The sequence below is a fragment of the Budorcas taxicolor genome, chromosome 5 (assembly GCF_023091745.1).
Source record: "Budorcas taxicolor isolate Tak-1 chromosome 5, Takin1.1, whole genome shotgun sequence".
Taxonomy (NCBI): domain Eukaryota; kingdom Metazoa; phylum Chordata; class Mammalia; order Artiodactyla; family Bovidae; genus Budorcas; species Budorcas taxicolor.
This window is the reverse complement of record NC_068914.1, coordinates 17,147,761-17,166,218: the sequence shown is the minus strand read 5'-3', so window position 1 is coordinate 17,166,218 and position 18,458 is coordinate 17,147,761. Positions and strand designations below refer to the sequence as shown.

General features: G+C 39.1%; 1 protein-coding gene and 1 pseudogene across 2 annotated transcripts in view; both read right to left on the bottom strand.

Annotated features, from left to right (window-relative positions):
- Positions 1-18,458, bottom strand: part of MICU1 (mitochondrial calcium uptake 1) — a 223,837-nt gene that overhangs the window by 151,754 nt on the left and 53,625 nt on the right. For both annotated transcript variants that reach the window (XM_052639467.1, XM_052639466.1), the window contains one exon: positions 7,844-7,887. In XM_052639467.1, coding sequence (XP_052495427.1) covers positions 7,844-7,887 — 44 coding nt within the window. The remainder of the gene's footprint in view (positions 1-7,843; positions 7,888-18,458) is intronic.
- LOC128047328 (selenoprotein H-like) lies at positions 3,594-4,227 on the bottom strand (annotated as a pseudogene).

The following is an 18,458-nucleotide window of genomic DNA, read 5'->3' as shown; positions in this document are numbered from 1 at the left end:
AAAAGACAGGAAATCGCTTACATAACTTACTATATGTATCAAGGAGTAATACTGTACTTGACCTTATTGGCAGACTCATTTTATCTGTGATATGAATAATCACAACTCAAAGCATTCAGACCATTACAGTACAGGAAAAAAATGTGCCCCTACTCCACTTGGGGAAACAAGACTTTTCCCTAAAAGGAATGGAATTGTAAACTTTACTGATATTTTTTTAAAAAAACTTTTACCTAAGTAAGTAATTAAAAGCATTTGGTTATATTAAAGCTTTGACTTCTAACTACAGCTCTCTTTTTTATTCTTGCATATCATCTTTTTATTATAAACACTATAACCGGTATTTTCTTTTCTAGACTTTGACTGTACTTTCCTTTCTTTCACCTCAATGTGGACAATGTTTCAATTTGATTTAAAATATTTTCCTTTTCCATGTATACAAATATTCTTGTCAGCATCATAAAGGAGATGGAAATAAAACACATGTTAATTCTTTCTCCAAATTAGGAGAGATTCTAAGGGGGCTGTAATTACAAATAATGAAAAGACTCATTCCAGAGGCATGATTTTTGAAAAGTTCAGGGAGAGGTTAGGGGAAAAGGGAACCTGTTGGAAAGGAAATAGTAAAAAATCTATTTTCCAGAAAAGAAATATATTTTGGAATGATAATAACGGATGACTAGTTTCAACGGGCAATTCATCATTATCTAAAAAAAGAGTATTAACTACTTCAAAGACAGCATGAACTTTGACTACTTCAATGCTCTGGAATACTGGTATTCTGTGAAGAAACAATTTTACCTAGACAATGCAGTTTTCTACTGTAACTTGAAAAAAAAACAACTCATGGTAGGTAGGGCTTGAAACAGAGAAAATTGACTATTACAGACAATAAGAACAGAAAATATAAAACATAATTTTTAACTTGTGGTATGCTAAGGAAAAAACGAAAAGTAAGAGAAACAGGAAAATGAAGGGTTTCAGGACAGCAATTACATGAACAAATATTTGACAACTATGTAAAATAAAGGTTCTATTTAGGAGGGTGCTTTGTCTTATAGAACAATTATTGGGTGATAAAAAGTTAAACTCAGGAAAAAGTACAGCTTTCATTAAAGAAACAATTCATGAAATAATGGCATTAACAAATCATAATGAGAATGTATAGATAGTATGGGGAAAGAATGCATTTTTTAAAAAATCTGATATACTACACTAAAAGAAAAGCCAGACAATATTCTGTGTTACCATCTGTATGCTAGTGCCAACACTCTAATTATAATGATTTTCAAATATCCTCAAATAGAAAATCTGAACTCTTTTTTAAGTGTTGAGGTTTTTAAACTAGTCTGAATATTTTCTAAAATATCATTTACCTAAAAAATATAATCTCTTTAAAAATTATTTATTCATTCCTTTTTTTCTTTGCTGTGCTGGGTGTTTGTCGCTTTGTGCAGGCTTTCTCTAGCTGCAATGAGCAGGGGCTGCTCTCTAGTCGTGGTGTGCCTGCCTCTTGTTGTGGTGGCTTGTCTTATTGTGGAGCACCCGCCTAGTTGCTCCAAGGCATATGGGATCCTCCCGGAACCTGTGTCCCCTGAACTGGCAGGTGGATTCTTTTCCACCAGGGAAGACCCTACAAAATATATTCTTAAAAGGCCACTGACTGTAGTTTCTTTATACAAGGCCTGTGTTAGCAGATAGTTTTGAACTGCATAAATGCTGCAAGTTTCAATAATTGCATGACTTTTCTACAAAGGAAATTGCTAAGCATCCTTAGAGTAAGGGTATGCTAAGTATCCTTAGCGTACATTAACATATGGTAGTGATGAGCTCTGGAAAAAAGATCTTCCCCCCGCAAAATCAAAAGCTGCTTAATCAAATTCAATTTCATGAACTATCAGTTGAAACAGCAATGTTTCATTTACTTCTTGAAAATTCTCTGGTCAAAAAGAAGAAAACATGAAAAGTAAGGAATAACTGCAACTATTTGTCAATATCATTGGGCCATTCTTTTCTACTTTGCTGGAGTTTGTATGAAATTCAAGTATAAATGAGAAAACACTCCAGAAAAATGATACTACTTCTACATTTCTTCTTGCTCTTATTGACCAAAAACACTAAAGTACAATTCAACAAGAAGGCAATAAAATAAGACAATTTCTTAGTGGTCAAATGACAGACTTAATTAAATGGTATGCTGAATGTTAAAACAATGGAGAAATAAACAGGATGAAAACAAATATTTCTCTAAGCAATTTATAACTAGTTCATCTTTCAAGTTAAAAAAAGGAGAGAGGGAGAAAGAAAATTATCTGTTTAAACATCAAAATAAGTTTGAGAGGAAACTCAATTGTTTTCTTAGTAGTAATTTCTACCAAGTTTCTAACCATCATGCATGAAATTTACTATAATTATCACATACATCTGTTTTTTTCAACGGAAATTATCTTAGGAGTTATGTACTCTGGAAATTGCTATTCAACAACTGAGATTTTCTGACTCTTGGGAGAATAAGAGTCATGAAGATCCAAAGGAAAGAATTAAGATCAACACTTGAATTGAAGGAGGAAACAGACAGAACAGGCTCCATCTTGAAAGCAGGACTCCATCTTGGGCCGGACTATGGACTTTGAGCTATACGCCCAGTATCTATGGAAATGACATACCAACTGGAAAACCAGGCCCTCTGGATGGAACCCCAGGGCTTGTACCTAGACTCTCTGTTGCCTAAAAGAATACCCTAATTATCTGTGTAACCGAATAGAATCATAAATTCTATTTTGCTTATTGGGGTATGACCACAGGCCTATTGATAATTGTCCAGTTAACTACCTAGGCTTAAGGCATATGAATCACGGGTTAACTTTGATTGTATCTTTCTTTTCCTTTTTTCAGACTAGTTTCAGGGAATTTGGGGAGGTGGGTTTGGGCATGTGCACTTAGGGTATATAAGGTTTTCAGAAAAACTGGTCAGGGTCCTTGGCTAAGAGGAGACTCTGCCTTGGGCCCACTGGTGTAATGAACTGCACTCCACTATCTGCATTGTTCTTCTGAGTGAGTTTGTTTCCCAGAACGCTGGCTACAACAGAATAAGCATTGAGTCTTATAATTATTGAGGGAAAAACTTGATACACTGCAAAAATCCCTGAAAAAACTACTAATTAAGTACTGAATGAAATTTGCACTCTTCATTATTTGAGATTTAAAAACAGTAAAGAAACTACTTTCTTTGGCTTCATATGAAATAAAGACAATTCATAAAGACATAAACTAGATGTGAACTAAGTTTAAGTACCCCATTTAGGAAGCATAACCTTCACTCCTTAAAATAAAACCTTAATGATATATTTGATAGAGTACAGGACTTAAATGAAGAAACTAGCAAAGGAATTAAACATGCATATCATTATGCGGATGAAATGGGAATTTGTGCACTTTTTCTGAGGAACAGGCTAGCTGGCTCAGGGTCACTGGCTCAGTTTTATATCTCCTTATGTAAGTGTCCCATTCTTTTACTCTCTTTCAGAATCTGTTCCCCTGGATGAAGTCAACTTTTACATGCCTGAGTTTCATATAAATCGTACTTTTTTTTTTTATGTCAACTCAGATCCTTTAATTTTTATTAAACCAAACCCAAGAACTTTTCAATGTCTTACTAGAGGACTGCCTCACAACTGAACCATCGTTTCTGGAGGGGAGGAAACCACAGCTTCAGGGACATGACTGAAGTTTGGCCACGTCCCGTCGTAAACGCTCCAATATCACCAGGGACAGAGGCTCAGCGAGACGCCTTCTGCCCCACCTCCCTACGAAAGGTACTTCTTCAGCTCCTCCAGCACCACGTGAGGCTCCGGAAACTTGAGTTTGCGTGGGGGCCCCTTCTTAAGACCCGTCCAGAGCTCCGCGCTGCTGCTGTCGGCGCGCAGCAGCGTCACCTCGAAGCTGCCCCTCCGCGGCCTGGCAGGGTTTACCTTCACCGCCAGCTCGGGGGCCTGCAGGCGCAGCGCCTGGCTCAGGGCCGCAGCGTTGCGCCCGTAGACTCGTCAGCTCGTGCAGTGCTCGATGACGACGCTCGGCCCCTCCACTTCCCCCTCCTGGCCGCCGGCCGGCTTCTCCCGCTTCTCGGCCGCAGCGGCCAGCGCCGCCTGGGCCTTCCGCTTCCTCCCGCGGGACGCCATGGCGCCTGGGGCCCGGCTGGGGACAGGGCACAGGCGCGGCCACCGGGCACAGACCAGCCGGGCTCCGAGCGCTGAATTGCAGCCCAGGAACTAAATCGTACTTTCAAACATTATAACATTGATATCCTTAAATCTTGCCTTTCCTACTCTGATTTCAGATTTTGTGCTTCAGTGCATAAACATTTGCAACTATAACCTGTTAAGACTGCCTTCCAAACATAGAAGCACTGCCATTTTTGTCTCCATAGCAAGAGAAGTACACAAATACTTTAAATTATTTTTAAAATTTATTTGCCTTTTATTGAACGATAATTGCTTTATAGAATTTTGCTGTTTTCTGTCAAACCTCAACATGAACCTGCTGTATGGCTCAGGAAACTCAAATACTTTATATTTTTATTGCATTTTACTCTTGCTATTTTATAAAGATGAGTGGAAATTGAAAAAAAATGCAAACAACACAAATGATAAGAAATGTAGAGGTCATAGATTTAAATCAATTGAAACAAAAGTGGAGCTCATCAGTCAATCCAAAAGTTGCAAATTTCTAGCATCAAGTTGACAAGTACTGGCCAAAACAGGAGAAAATAAAGAGCACATATAAAACATGAGTTACTGCCGGGAGCCAGCACGAGGAGTCCCGCCCGTGGCAAAGGTCATGAGGTTAAGGGGTCGAACAGGCAAAGGCGAGTCTGGCCTTAAGGGAGCCTCACTGGATTTTCTCAAGCATCTACCCCCAAAACCAGAGTCTGCCTGCAGTACTGCATTATGCTTTTTGCTTACGCTTCTGACATTAACAGGGGCTGTCCCACCACCACCTTTTTCTAAGTGAAGTGAAGTCGCTCAGTCATGTCCGACTCTTTGCGACCCCGTGGACTGTAGCCCACCAGGCTCCTCTGTCCATGGGATTCTCCAGGCAAGAATACTGGAGTGGGTTGCCATTTCCTTCTCCAGGGGATCTTCCCAACCCAGGGATCAAACCCGGGTCTCCTGCATTGCAGGCAGATGCTTTATCCTCTGAGCCACCAGGACAGGCTCTGGAAAAAGTTAATTTAGAGCTTTTAGATAATAAGTCTCCTGGGCATAATAAGAGTGTTTCAATCCAAAAACCCCTCTGATGGCTTTCTAGCCTGCCTATAGGACTCTTACAGCTGCACGTGATTGTTCGTGGCCTCCCGACCTGGAGAGGCACAGGAAGCTCAAAACATCCTAGGAATGTAGGGGCTTCCCAGGAGTCAAAATCATTAGAATAGGACTGATTAAGGGTTTCATTTGTTGGGCCAATACTTGCTGCCAAATTTTCATATCTTTTATTTGTTGATATAGTTGGTATATAGAAAAAGCAAGTAGCAACATAGATCTTTGAGTTAAGTACCTTCTTTGTTATAACCCACTGCACCTTTGTTCTATAGGGATATAACTTTAGTGCTTTGAGGGTGATGCAGATTAAAGAAAAACACTTCAGGGGAAATGAGATTAACATTCATTAAGGAAGAGAGCCATAAAGTGTTAACAGGCCTCTTGGCCAGAAGATAATGTAAATCACCTGAGATCTTTTGTATACAAAAAGATACACAGAAAGGGTCAGGACTGCTGCCCCTGCATGACTCTGTATTTTCCATTATGTAAAACTTAGGGTATATAAACACCTTTTAAAAATAAAGTTATGGGGTTTTTGCACAAGCTTGGCCTCCCCCGTGTCAACTCTCTCTCTCTCTTTCTCCCTCTCCCTCCCTCTCCTTTTCAGGCTGATCCCTTGGAGCGGAGGCTCTCCATGTCTACTTATTTGCCCGGGCTTCTAAGACCCACGCGAGAGGGAGCCCAAGGCAGGGCACCCTCCGCTATTCAAGCGGACACCTGTGGCCTAACGTAGATGGTGCAAGTTTCTTGTCTTGAAACTTTATTAGCTTTCCGTGTAAACCAAGGAATATCAGTCTCTTTTCTCCACTAATTTTCCTACTACACTATTTTTTCCTAATCTCTCTTTATATTTCTAATTGAATAATTATTTCCTAAGACGCCAACTCCGTCCCCTGTTCTAATTACCCTGGAACCACTGGGGTTGGACCCTGGCAAGTTACTATTAGGGCTTCTATATTTGGGAGTTCTCTAGGAATGGAAATTCCCCTTTTAACATGTAAAGTTGCTGTTCGACTTGCACATCTTTATCCAACTTCTTTACATGTTTTCAGGTTTACAAAAAAGGACTGAATTCTCACGTTATGCTGGATTCCTTCAGTAGCCAAAAAAAAAAAAAAGTGATCTATAAAATTGATTTTGTTGTACGATATTAGTGACATCATGAGTCATACCTCCAAGGAATATGCAATTGACTAGTTGATTTTTCCCAATAGGTCAGTCAAACATTTTATTGGTTACCTCCTTCCTAGGTGCCAAGCATACTCTGGACTCTGAGTGACATAAAGATAGATAAGACAGGGGCCTAACCGGTGCCAGAGACTCTGAAATAAGACCCTGACACCAGTGTCTGCAGTAACCCTTTATATGGATAGTAGAGACACCAAGGATCAGAGAGAAGATGGGGTTGTCCCAAAGCAAAGCTAGAACTCTGAACCTGGGTCTCCTAGCTTCTAAATGCCCTTTCTTTTTGATCATTCTTTCTTTTAGAACATGTGATTTTAAAAAGAAGATATCCACAGATGGAGGCATTGTGCCACCTGAATAGAAAAAGTAAATTTTAGGCTGGAAGCCTTGGCTTCCAAGATCTCTCAGGTCTCTCAGCTTTTAAAGCAGCCACTCATTCTTTCCACTTGTGCAAGAATCTGGGCACTTATATCTTCACCTTACCAATACATGTAGTTTTATATAAGGATGCAAGATTGACACATTCCTGCAACATCAGCTTCTATTAACCCTGACTTCTACCCATCTAGAGCCTAGTTTGTAATCCTGCCTTTTCCAGCCACTTCATGATTTTCCTTCTGATTTCCTTCTTGTTAAGCTTTGTAAAGCCATCCCTGGCTCGATCTTCTTCCTGCTGTGCTTTCTTCCTCTGCTTTAAAATAGAACTATTACTTTTCTCTCTGACTCTGTGTAATATTTTCTTTTTCTTTTTGGAGAATTCAGTCTGAAAGGGAAAAACATGTTTAACTGACTGTTTTGAGATAATAAAATTAAAAGTTTCATTTTCTATACTTAATGATTTAATTATATGATTTATTCAGGCATAAAATAAATTGAAAGTAAGTATAATGTAAAATTTATATGTATATTGGGGTGCTCTTCATAATTGTTTTAAAACTACTAGTAAGGACTTCTCCAATTTTCTTGTTAGGGTTATGACTATAAACTATCAAAGTCTAAGGAAAGTCAAATCAGATAGGTGTTTTTATAAGAAATATAATATTGGGGAGTTGTTAACCTTTATAATGGCTTCTAAATTAAATTCAAATGTCAAAACACACTCAATTAGCCCTCATTATATATAGCAGACAACCCAACAGTATTACTTTATATGCAAAAACACAGAAGAACCTTCTGCTTGATTTTTTCTGTAGAACCATTTGAAGGCACTTTCAGGCCTCCCAATGTAAGCACCAAGCTTTTTCAGTAAGATAAACAAGTATTCAGAAATTTCTCACAAATAACTTTAGAGGAACTTTAATAAACAACAGGATATACATGTTGTGTCGTAGTTCACTCACCTTTCCATCAAAGCGTTTTATTGTATATTGATCCAGACCCAAGTCTGTAAAACAGAAAAAAATAATGCTTAGTCACTGATTATAACTCGGGTGAAATACATGAAATGCTAGCTCTCAGTTTTGTTTCCAATCCCATTGAGATGGTTTAGCTACAACATTATTTGAACAGAAATGAAAATTCTGTCCCACTTTCAGACTTAGAGTGTTGGTACTAAAAAATACCAATCCTTTATTTTATATATGAGAATGTGAAACTCTTAAGAGATAAAAAGAGTCCATTTGCAGACCTATTCATGTACAAACCTATTCAACAGTAAAGCCAAACTAGAACCCTGGACTCTTCCCAGGATGATACTTTTTCATTACATCAAAATGATATATTACCTCTAAATAAGGTGAGGGGATATTAGTTTTACCTGAAAGCATAATCATTTTTTGTATAAAGAGATATGAGTTTAATACCAGGAGACATTGTGCAACACACCTAAACAAATTCAAATCGGCCATCTTAATATGACCTTTTAAAGGTGGGCTAAATAATAACTTTAGCCTTGGGAATTCCTAGCATTGTGAAATACTAAGCACCATGAAAGATAAAAGGAAATATATTAAGTGTTCTTGAGGGCTGGGATTTTCTGTTTTTGATGACTGCTTTATCCCAGTATTTGGAATAGTGCTTGGTCACTAAATACTTAAAAAAAAACCCACAAAACTGAATGAGTAAGATACAATCCTTGCCTTGAAGAGTAACAGTTTTGTAAGAAAGACATATGCAATAATATTGCAAGGGGAGATACAATGAGTTCAATAAGAGGATGCTGTGGGACTTTTTAGAGTGGAGAAATCAGTTCCCAATTAGACTTATTTTTCTTGCATAACTACTTAGTTGTTTTCTTTCAGTTCTCACTTTCTTCATGCCAGTTCAGGCCCTTATTTCATTATGCTTACAGTAATACAATGATCGGAATATCATTGCTCCCAAAGGAAGCTTTTTGCATTTCTGCTTCTACACATTTGGTTATACATGCTCATCTAAAATGTGCTTCACCTTCTAGAAGTCTATCTGGAATAAAATGAACCACTGACTGCAAAAGAAGAAGAAAAGTCAGAAAAAAAGAAAATTTAAAAACAAATCTAATTTGAAACTTCACATGTACTCAAAATATCAGTTTTAAAGGCAGAACATGCCTCTATGATTAAAAAAAAATAGAGAACAAGAAAGACTTGTAGACAATTAAAACTAGCAAGGGGAGATAAGAAAGATTTCCTAAGTGAACAGTGCAAAGAAATAGAGGGAAACAATAGAATGGGAAAGAATAGAGATCTCCTCAAGAAAATTAGAGATACCAAGGGAACATTTCATGAAGAGATGGGCACAATAAAGGACAGAAACAGTATGAACCGAACAGAAGCCAAAAAAATTAAGAAGAGGTGGCAAGAATACACAGAAGAACTATACAAAAAAGATCTTAATGACTCGGATAACCACAATGGTGTGATCACTCACCTAGAGCCAGACATCCTAGAGTGAGGAGTCAAGTGGGCCTTAATAGCATTACTACAAACAAAGCTAGTGGAGAATTCCATTGAATTCTAGCTGAACTATTTCAAAGCCTAAGAGATGATGCTTTTAAAGTGCTGCATTCAATATTCCAGCAAATTTGGAAAACTCAGCAGTGACCACAGGACTGGAAAAGATCAGTTTTCATTCCAATTCCAAAAAAAGGCAATGCCAAACAATATATTCAAACTACCACTGCATTCATTTCACATGTTAGCAAGGTCATGCTCAAAATCCTTCAAGCTAGGCTTCAACAGTATGTGAACTGAGAATTTCCAGATGTACAAGCTGGATTTAGAAAAGGCAGAGGAACCAGAGATCAAATTGCCAACATCCGCTGGATCATCAGAAAAGCAAGAGGATTCAGAAAAATATCTACTCCTGCTTCGTCGACTATGCTAAAGCCTTTGACTGTGTGGATCACAACAACCTGAAGAAAATTCTTCAAGAAATAGGAATACCAGACCACCTTACTTGCCTCCTGAGAAACCTGTATGCAGCACAAGAAGCAACAGTTAGAATGGGACATGGAACAACGGACTGATTCAAAACTGGGAAAGGAGTACATCAAGGCTATATATTGTCACCTTGAGTATTTAACTTTTATGCAGAGAACAGAACATCATGTGAAATGGTTGGGGGAATGAAGCACAAGCTGGAATCAAGATTGCTGGGAGAAATACCAATAACCTCAGATATGCAGATGACACCACTCTTGTGGCAGAAAACAAAGGGGAACTAGAGTTTCTTGATGAAGGTGAAAGAGGAAAGTTAAAAAGCTGGCTTAAGAATATTAAAAAATCTAAGATCATGGCATCTGGTCCCATCACTTCATGGCAAACAGATGAGGAAACAATGGAAACAGTGACAGAGCTCATTTTCTTGGGCTCCAAAATCACTGAGAATGGTGACTGCAGCCATGAAATTAAAAGACGCTTACTCCTTGGAAGAAAAGCTATGACAAACCTAGACAGCATAATAAAAAGCAGAGATATCACTTTGCCAATAAAGGTCCATATATCAAAGCAATAGTTTTTCCAGTAGTCATGTATGGATATGAGAATTGGATCATAAAGAAGGCTGAACACCAAAGAAATGATGCTTTCAAACTGTGGTGCTGGAGAAGACTCTTGAGAGTCCCTTGGGACTGCAAGGAGATCAAGTCAGTCCATCCTAAAGGAAGTTAGTCCTGAATATTCATTGGAAGGACTGATACTGAAGCTGAAGCTCCAATACTTTGTCCACCTGTTGCGAAGAGTTGACTCATTGGAAAAGACCCTGATGCTGGGAGAGATTGGGGGCGGGAGGAGAAGGGGACAACAGACGATGAGATGGCTGGATGGCTGCACTGGCTCAATGGACATGAATGTGAGCAAACTCTGGGTGATGGTAAAGAACGGGGAAGACTGTGATGCTGCATTCTATGGGGCTGCAAGAGCTGACACAACTTAGCGACTGAACAACAACAAAACTGATTGTTCATTTCCTCATATTTCTTAATATACTGTCAGGAAATTACAAAAAGTTATCTCCCTGGACCACTGCCAAAAAGACAACAGAATGGAAAAGAGAAAATAGAAGAGTGAATTACAGAAAAGCAGAGACTCAATACAAGGTCTTCTGTTATACAAGATCTTCTGTCATACAAGATCTTTTCTCATTCAGAAATACAGATGACATAATTCAGAAAGTATTAGCAGAACATTTCTCATTTAAGTAAAATGAACAAAACTTACTTGTAACCCACTCCAGTGTTCTTGCCTGGAGAATCCCAGGGACAGGGAAGCCTGGTGGGCTGCCATCTATGGAGTCACACAGAGTCGGGCACGACTGAAGTGACTTAGCAGTAGCAGCAGCATGATTTCAACATATAATCAATATGAAACTTATTGATATATTTTACATTGTATTTATACTGAGTTTTTTAAATCTAGTGTGTATTTTACAATTATAGCACATCTCAATTTAGACTAGCTACATTTCACATTATTACCATAATATCCAAAAGAATTCAAAAGTTAACTTGAACGGATTGATGTTTTTCATTGAATGCTCTTTACTATAGTTGGGAACATATTTTACCATGGGCATCTACCCCAAAAAAGGAAGGGGCATGTAAGGACAGCCTGGCATGTACTGGGAATTCCTGTCATTTAAAAGCAAATACAGACATAAAGTACTTAGTTGAAATACATGATTGGTTCATCCTGTTATATTTAGATTTCTTTACCTGTCAAATGAAGGGGATGGTTGGATTAGATCAGTTCTTAACATGGTTGGGGGGTGAAATATGGGAAATGTGGATGGACTACTTCATTCTATCCTTACTCCCTACTTCTCTTAAAATTCTAATAGGCTCAATTACAGTGGGGAAGGGAGAGTATGCTGAAAGGTGAAAACACAGCATGTATTATTTGAAAATGTAATCAGATGACTCCCCTTCCATTTCTCCACCCTCATTCTTTGGGTCTTAACTTAGAAACACGGGATGTTATGCTGCTATGCCTAGGGTGTTTTCTATGGTTCTCAAACTTCTCTTCAAAGAACTCCCACAGTCATTTAATGTTAACAGAGTGACCTAAACATGATCTCCTCCTTTTCATTAATGAGAAAGATGACCCTCAAAAGGATTAAATGATTGTTTTCGATTTTAAGTCTAACAATCTTTTTAAATTATGGCAGTTGCCCATCTTGAATCCACACTAAAAATAATGTAAATGTGCATATAAGAATAGTCTCAGTTGAAGCTCTTGAGTGAACATTTAACAGGTTTGTTTTAAAGATGATAGCTACTCATTTTGTCAAAAGACGTAAATGAAACTGAATCATATATATAATTTTGATATAATCACATATAAAATCTAAAAATTAGAGCTTAAGTAAATGGAAACCATATAATTTTACATAAGAAGTCCCAGCTTCAATATTTAGAGATTCATTTTTCAGTTTAAAGAATTTACTCTAAAAAATGGATGCAGAAAATTATCCTAAAATTTTATATAAATGATTGTGTTTTCAGCTTATGTCAGTCAACAAAACAAAGTATAGTTCAAGTTCATCAGATACAAGAGATAAACTTTTGCTTAAAATCTAACTGCTAAAAATCAAAGGCAAAGAAAAAAAATCTTTAAAACAGGCAGTTTAAAGTGCTGAAAGAGAAGAGTTTCAATCCAGATTTCTTTATTTAGTGAAAATATTTTTCAAGAATGAAGACAGGGCTTCCCTAGTGATCCAGTGATTAAAAATCTGCCTTGCAATAATGCAAAGGACATAGGTTCAATCCCTGGTCCAGGAAGATCTTACATGCCTGGGGGCAACTGAGCCCATGCATAACAATTCCTCAGCCTGCTTGCCCACAACTAGAGAAAGACTGTGGGCAACAAAGATCCAGCACAGTCATAAATAAATAAATAAATATTTGGGGAAAAAAAAAAAAAACCTTAAAAAAAGAGAATGAAGACAAGATAAAAATGTTCTCAAATGAAGGAAAACCAAGAGAATTCATCACCAGCAGAACTGCTTTAAAAATGTTATCCTTCAAGTGTGAAGAAAGTGATACCAGAAGAAAATATGGAACTTAGGAATAAATAAAGAACAACAGAAATACCTAATACTTATTACAGATAAATTTAACAGACTATTTTGGCAGTCGAAATAAAACCTTAAAACAGTATCTGGAAGAGTTTTCAACTTATGTAGCTCTAATACATATGATGTGTGCTTAGTTGCTCAGTTGTGTCCAACTCCTGCATGGACTATATAGTCTGCCAGGCTCCTCTGTCCGTGGGGATTCTCCAGGAAAGAATACTGGAGTGGGTTGCCATGGCCTCCTCCAGGGGATCTTCCCAACCCAGAGATCTAAGCCAGATCTCCCGCATTGTAGGTGGATTCTTTATCGTCTGAGCCAGCAGGAGAGCCCAGGAATACTGGTATGGGTAGCCTATCCCTTCTCCAGGAAGGGAGTCCCAACCCAGGAATCGAACTGGGGTCTCCCGCATTGCAGGCAGATTCTTTTACCAGCTGAGCTACCAGGAAAGCCTAATACATATGATACTATACCATAAACTGGGGAGAATACTCCACTTGAAGCAGTAAACTATAAATTCTTGGTAAAGTGTGAAAAATTAACTATGTATTGATATATTATAATCCCAGTAGCAACCATTAAAGATACACAACAAAATATACTTAAATTCCTCTACCAAAATCAATTAAAATGAAATATGAAAAAATCTTCAGAGATTCCCTGGTGGCTCAGCGATGAAGAATCTACCTAAATGAAGGAGACACAGGTTCGATCTGTGATCCAGGAGGATCTCCCATATTCTGAGCAACTGAGTCCACATGCCACAACTACTAAGCCTGTGCTCTAGAGCCTGGGAACTGCAACTGTGCAGCCCACATGCCACTACTGAGCCTGTGCACCCCAGAGCCTGTGCTCCTCAATGGGGGAGGCCACTGGAATAATAAGTCCATGCACCTCAACTAGTGAGCAACCCCGCTCGCTGCAACTAGAGAAAAGCCTGTGCAGCAAGGAGGACTCAGTTCAGTTTAGTCGCTCAGTCATGTCCGACTCTTTGCGACCCCATGAATCGCAACATGCCAGGCCTCCCTGTCCATCACCAACTCCCGGAGTTCACTCAGACTCAAGTCCATCGAGTCCGTGATGCCATCCAGCCATCTCATCCTCTGTCGTCCCCTTCTCCTCCTGCCCCCAATCCCTCCCAGCATCAGAGTCTTTTCCAATGAGTTAACTCTGCATGAGGTGGCCAAAGTACTGGAGTTTCAGCTTTAGCATCAGTCCTTCCAAAGAATACCCAGGGCTGATCTCCTTTAGAATGGACTGGTTGGATCTCCTTGCAGTCCAAGGGACTCTCAAGAATCTTCTCCAACACCACACTTCAAAAGTATCAATTCTTCGGTGCTCAGCTTTCTTCACAGTCCAACTCTTGCATCCATACATGACCACTGGAAAAACCACAGCCTTGACTAAACGGACCTTGTTGGCAAAGTAATGTCTCTGCTTTTCAATATGCTATCTAGGTTGGTCATAACTTTTCTTCCAAGGAGGACTCAGCACAGCCAAAAATAAATAAGTAAACAAAATTTTTTAAAAAATCTCCAAATAATCTGAAAAGAATGCAGGAAAGAGGTAAAAGAGTAACATAAAAGGGGAAAACAAACAATTAAATGGTAGACCTTAATCTAAACATATCAAAAATTACATTACATATAAATCATCTAAATATATTAATTAAGAGGTAGAAACTGTCATATTGGATAAAAAACAAGATCCAACTACATGTGGTCCATAAAAAACCTATTTTAAATACAATCGTATAGGTAAGTTAAAAGTAAAATGATGGAAAAAGATGTATCATGAAAAGTGAATCAAATAAAGACAGAGTAGCTACATAAATATCAGACTATGTATATTAGCAAGGATAAAGAGGGTCAATTATATAATGAAAGAGGGTCAATTCACCAGGAAGACAGAATAATCCTAAGCGTGCATGTACTTAGTAAGAGAGTTTCAAAACATCTGAAGCAAAAGCTGATAGAACTGAAAAGATACAGACAAATTCACAAATAAAAGTCAGAGATCAACTCCCTTCTCTCAATAATTGACAGAGACAGGAATAGATAACCAGTTAGGATATGGAAGATGGAAAGATCAGTGGTTGCTTGGGACTTGCCAGGGAAAAAGTGGGAAGGCAGGATTACAAATGGGCACAAAGACATCCTAGGGGGTGATGAATATATTCATTATTTTGATTATGCTGGTGGTTTCACCACTGTATGAAGTGAAGTGAAGTGAAGTGAAGTGACTCAGTCGTGTCCGACTCTTTGCAACCCCATGGACTGTAGCCTTCCAGGCTCCTCTGTCCATGGGATTTTCCAGGCAATATACTGGAGTGGATTGCCATTTCCTTCTCCAGGGGATCTTCCCAACCCAGGGACTGAAGCTAGGTCTCTCACACTGTAGACAGACACTTTACCATCTGAGCCACCAGGGAATACGTCCAATTAGTATATCTGTACTGCTTGTTTTGTTTTTGTTTGTTGTTCAGTCGCTCAACTGGGCACTAAGCCTTGACGTGATAGACAATTAAGAATTGCTACTTCGTTTGCTACCACAAGCCCCACTGGTCACCAGAGTCAAGCTATTAAGGATGTGCCCTCCCAGTGGCAGTCACAAAAGCTGGAAAGTCAGACATATACACAAGCTCCCTGTTCAGAGATACCAGCAATCTGGGACAGGGTACAGGGAGAGCACAAAAATGATGCCCACTGGCCTGCCCAGTCTCTGAAGAAGTTTATAGTCAGACCATAGATGTGTGTTTAATTAGAAGCCTCCCCTCAGGCCACAGCCATGAAGATAAGTTAGTAAGCCTCTTTACACAAAGACTGGGGTGTATTTCATGCTGGTTATCTGTGCCGTGCCCTGGCATGGGCTAGTCAGTTAACAACTGTTTCTCCATTTGTTACAGCCCTATGGGACCTGAGAATGTAAGCTCCAGTGGCCACTAGAGGCAAGTGATCAAAGGATGTGTCCTGGGTGCCAGCTGCAAAACCAGGATGCTAGACATGCACACAAATCCCCCTCTGGGAGACACCAGTGACCTAGGGCAAGGCAGAAAGGTATGCAAAGATGGCTCCTACTGGCCTCTACAATCTTTAGACAGTATTTCAGCATGTCTCTGGATGTGTATTAAACCAGAAGCCTTCTCCACAAGCCAAAGTTCCAAGATAAGCAAAGGTACCTGTTTCACAGAAATACTGGCGGTGTTTCAATTTGCTACATCCGTGCTGTGCCCTGAGGGTGGTAGCCAGTTAAGAATGGTTTCTGTATTTGTTACAGTCCTATGGAACCTGTGAACATAAACCCTGCTGACCACCAGAGGCAGGTGAACAAGGGGTGTCTCTTGGGCAGCTGCTGCAAAGAACAGGGCACTGGATATGCACAAGCACTTCTCAAGGAGAGACTGGAGACCTGGAACAAGGCAGAGGGAGAGTGCAAGCCTCTGTCTTTGGAGAATATTTCAGTAGGCTCCTAGATATGTGTTAAATTAGATGTCTACCTCTCAGGCCAGTGCTGTAAGATAAGCAAATAGGCCTCTTACACAGAAAGACTGGGCACTTTTCACTCAACTACCTTTGCACTGGTCCCTGCAGGGTAGCCAGGCATGAGCACTTAAAGAACTGCTCTTTAGTTCTCTATAGGCTTGTTGGCTTTCAAATCTGGATATTCTGGGGCTTACCTTGCAGGTGTAGGTCTCAAAAGCTGGGGTGCCAGATGCGAGATTTAAACCTCCTACTCCTCAGTTAGAAGCTCAGATCTGTGAGTTCCCTCCCGACCACTGGTTACTGTGCCAGGAGTGGAGTTTATGGCGAGATTGTGTCTCAGCCTTTTCTACCCATTTCGGTGTGGGTTTTCTCTCATTTGTCTGATGTGTAGGAGTATAGGAGTGGCTCATCTAGTTTTGGAGTTTCTTATTCTTCTTTATACAGTTGTAGATTTGGAGTGTCCATGGGAGGAGGTGAGGTCAGGATCCTCCTACATAACCAACTTGACCCAAAACCACTGAATATAATCGAGGGTAAAATTATGTGTCTTAGACGAAAAGTGCTCTGTTGCTGCTGCTGCTGCTAAGGCGCTTCAGCTGTGTCCGACTCTGTGCGACCCCACAGATGGCAGCCCACCAGGCTCCTCCGCCCATGGGATTTTCCAGGCAAGAGTACTGGAGTGGGGTGCCATCACCTTCTCCAAAAAGTGCTCTAGGTAAGATAAAAAATGGCTCTCTAGTAAGAGTATCACTAAGGGCATGACTCTTATTCTAAGGAGAATATGGAGTCCTGAACAAGTTAATTCATAGTATGATCTCTCCCTTCTCTTTTCACATCCCTTTTGTCTTCCATGTAGATAAAATCAGATCAAGATAAAATCAGATCAAGATGAATAGGTCAGCCAGTGGGACGCGGTGGAAAGGAAACAGAGATCCTCTTTGCTCTGATCAAAGCTCAAGTTCTTCTACAAAGCACTTTAAAAACTCTATCCATGCTGCTGCTTCTCCAAGTCATTGGCTAGCTATGCAAAATTGGTTACTACAAGCAGCAAGCAACTGTCTTATCCACTGTACACAGAGATGCTGATGATATTAAGGCTGCACAGAAAGGAGATGAGACATATTCAAGTCATACACTACATATTTTTAGTCCTTTTAATGTCCTTCCTGCTTACCTATGGTTACCCTAAACTTTCTTGGTATTGAGTACAAAAATATTCTTAATCAGCTTGCTACTGAAATTCATTAGCACTCTACGCACTTAAAAACTGCTTAATTTTAGGGCTGTGTATGCTTTGTGATTATTTTTGAACTATTCTAAAACTAAAACTTACAAGTTTAGATCTGTTAGGTATCCTGGGATACAGTATGTGTGAAAGCCATGACAAAACAAAGCTGAAATATGAGCTACTGGCTAGAGTCCAACCATCTGATGACAAATTCAACTACAAAAAAACAGCCTCATTCTTTTCTTTGTTTCAACCCACACTGGAATAATATATATTTTACTTCTGCTACATCAACATTTGTGGAAATTTGTGTTCATGAGCAAACAAAAATGAAGCCAAATTTTCTCCTGAATCTCGTTTTTATATATTACAATTTTCCCTCATGATTACTATTTTAAAAGAAAAGCAATTATTCATTATTCTGACTTTTTATCAAAATCAGAAATATGCTTGGCATACGAGACATTTAGTAACCATTCTGTCCATATAACAGGTCTTTCAATAATTAAAAAACAAAACTACAAAGTTAAATGCCAAAATGTATGTAAGCAATCAGAATATATAATGTTTTCCAAAGGGGGAGAAATTCCTTAAATGACCAGATAATTTTTACTAACCTACCTAAAGTGTTGCTTCATTTTCCCTGTCACACTGGAAGCAAAGTACAGTTTTATTTAAAGTTACACATATTAGATTTCATGTGGGTATTAGAAATAATTTAACAGTACAAAATATTTTGCCATCATAAGACCCAGGAA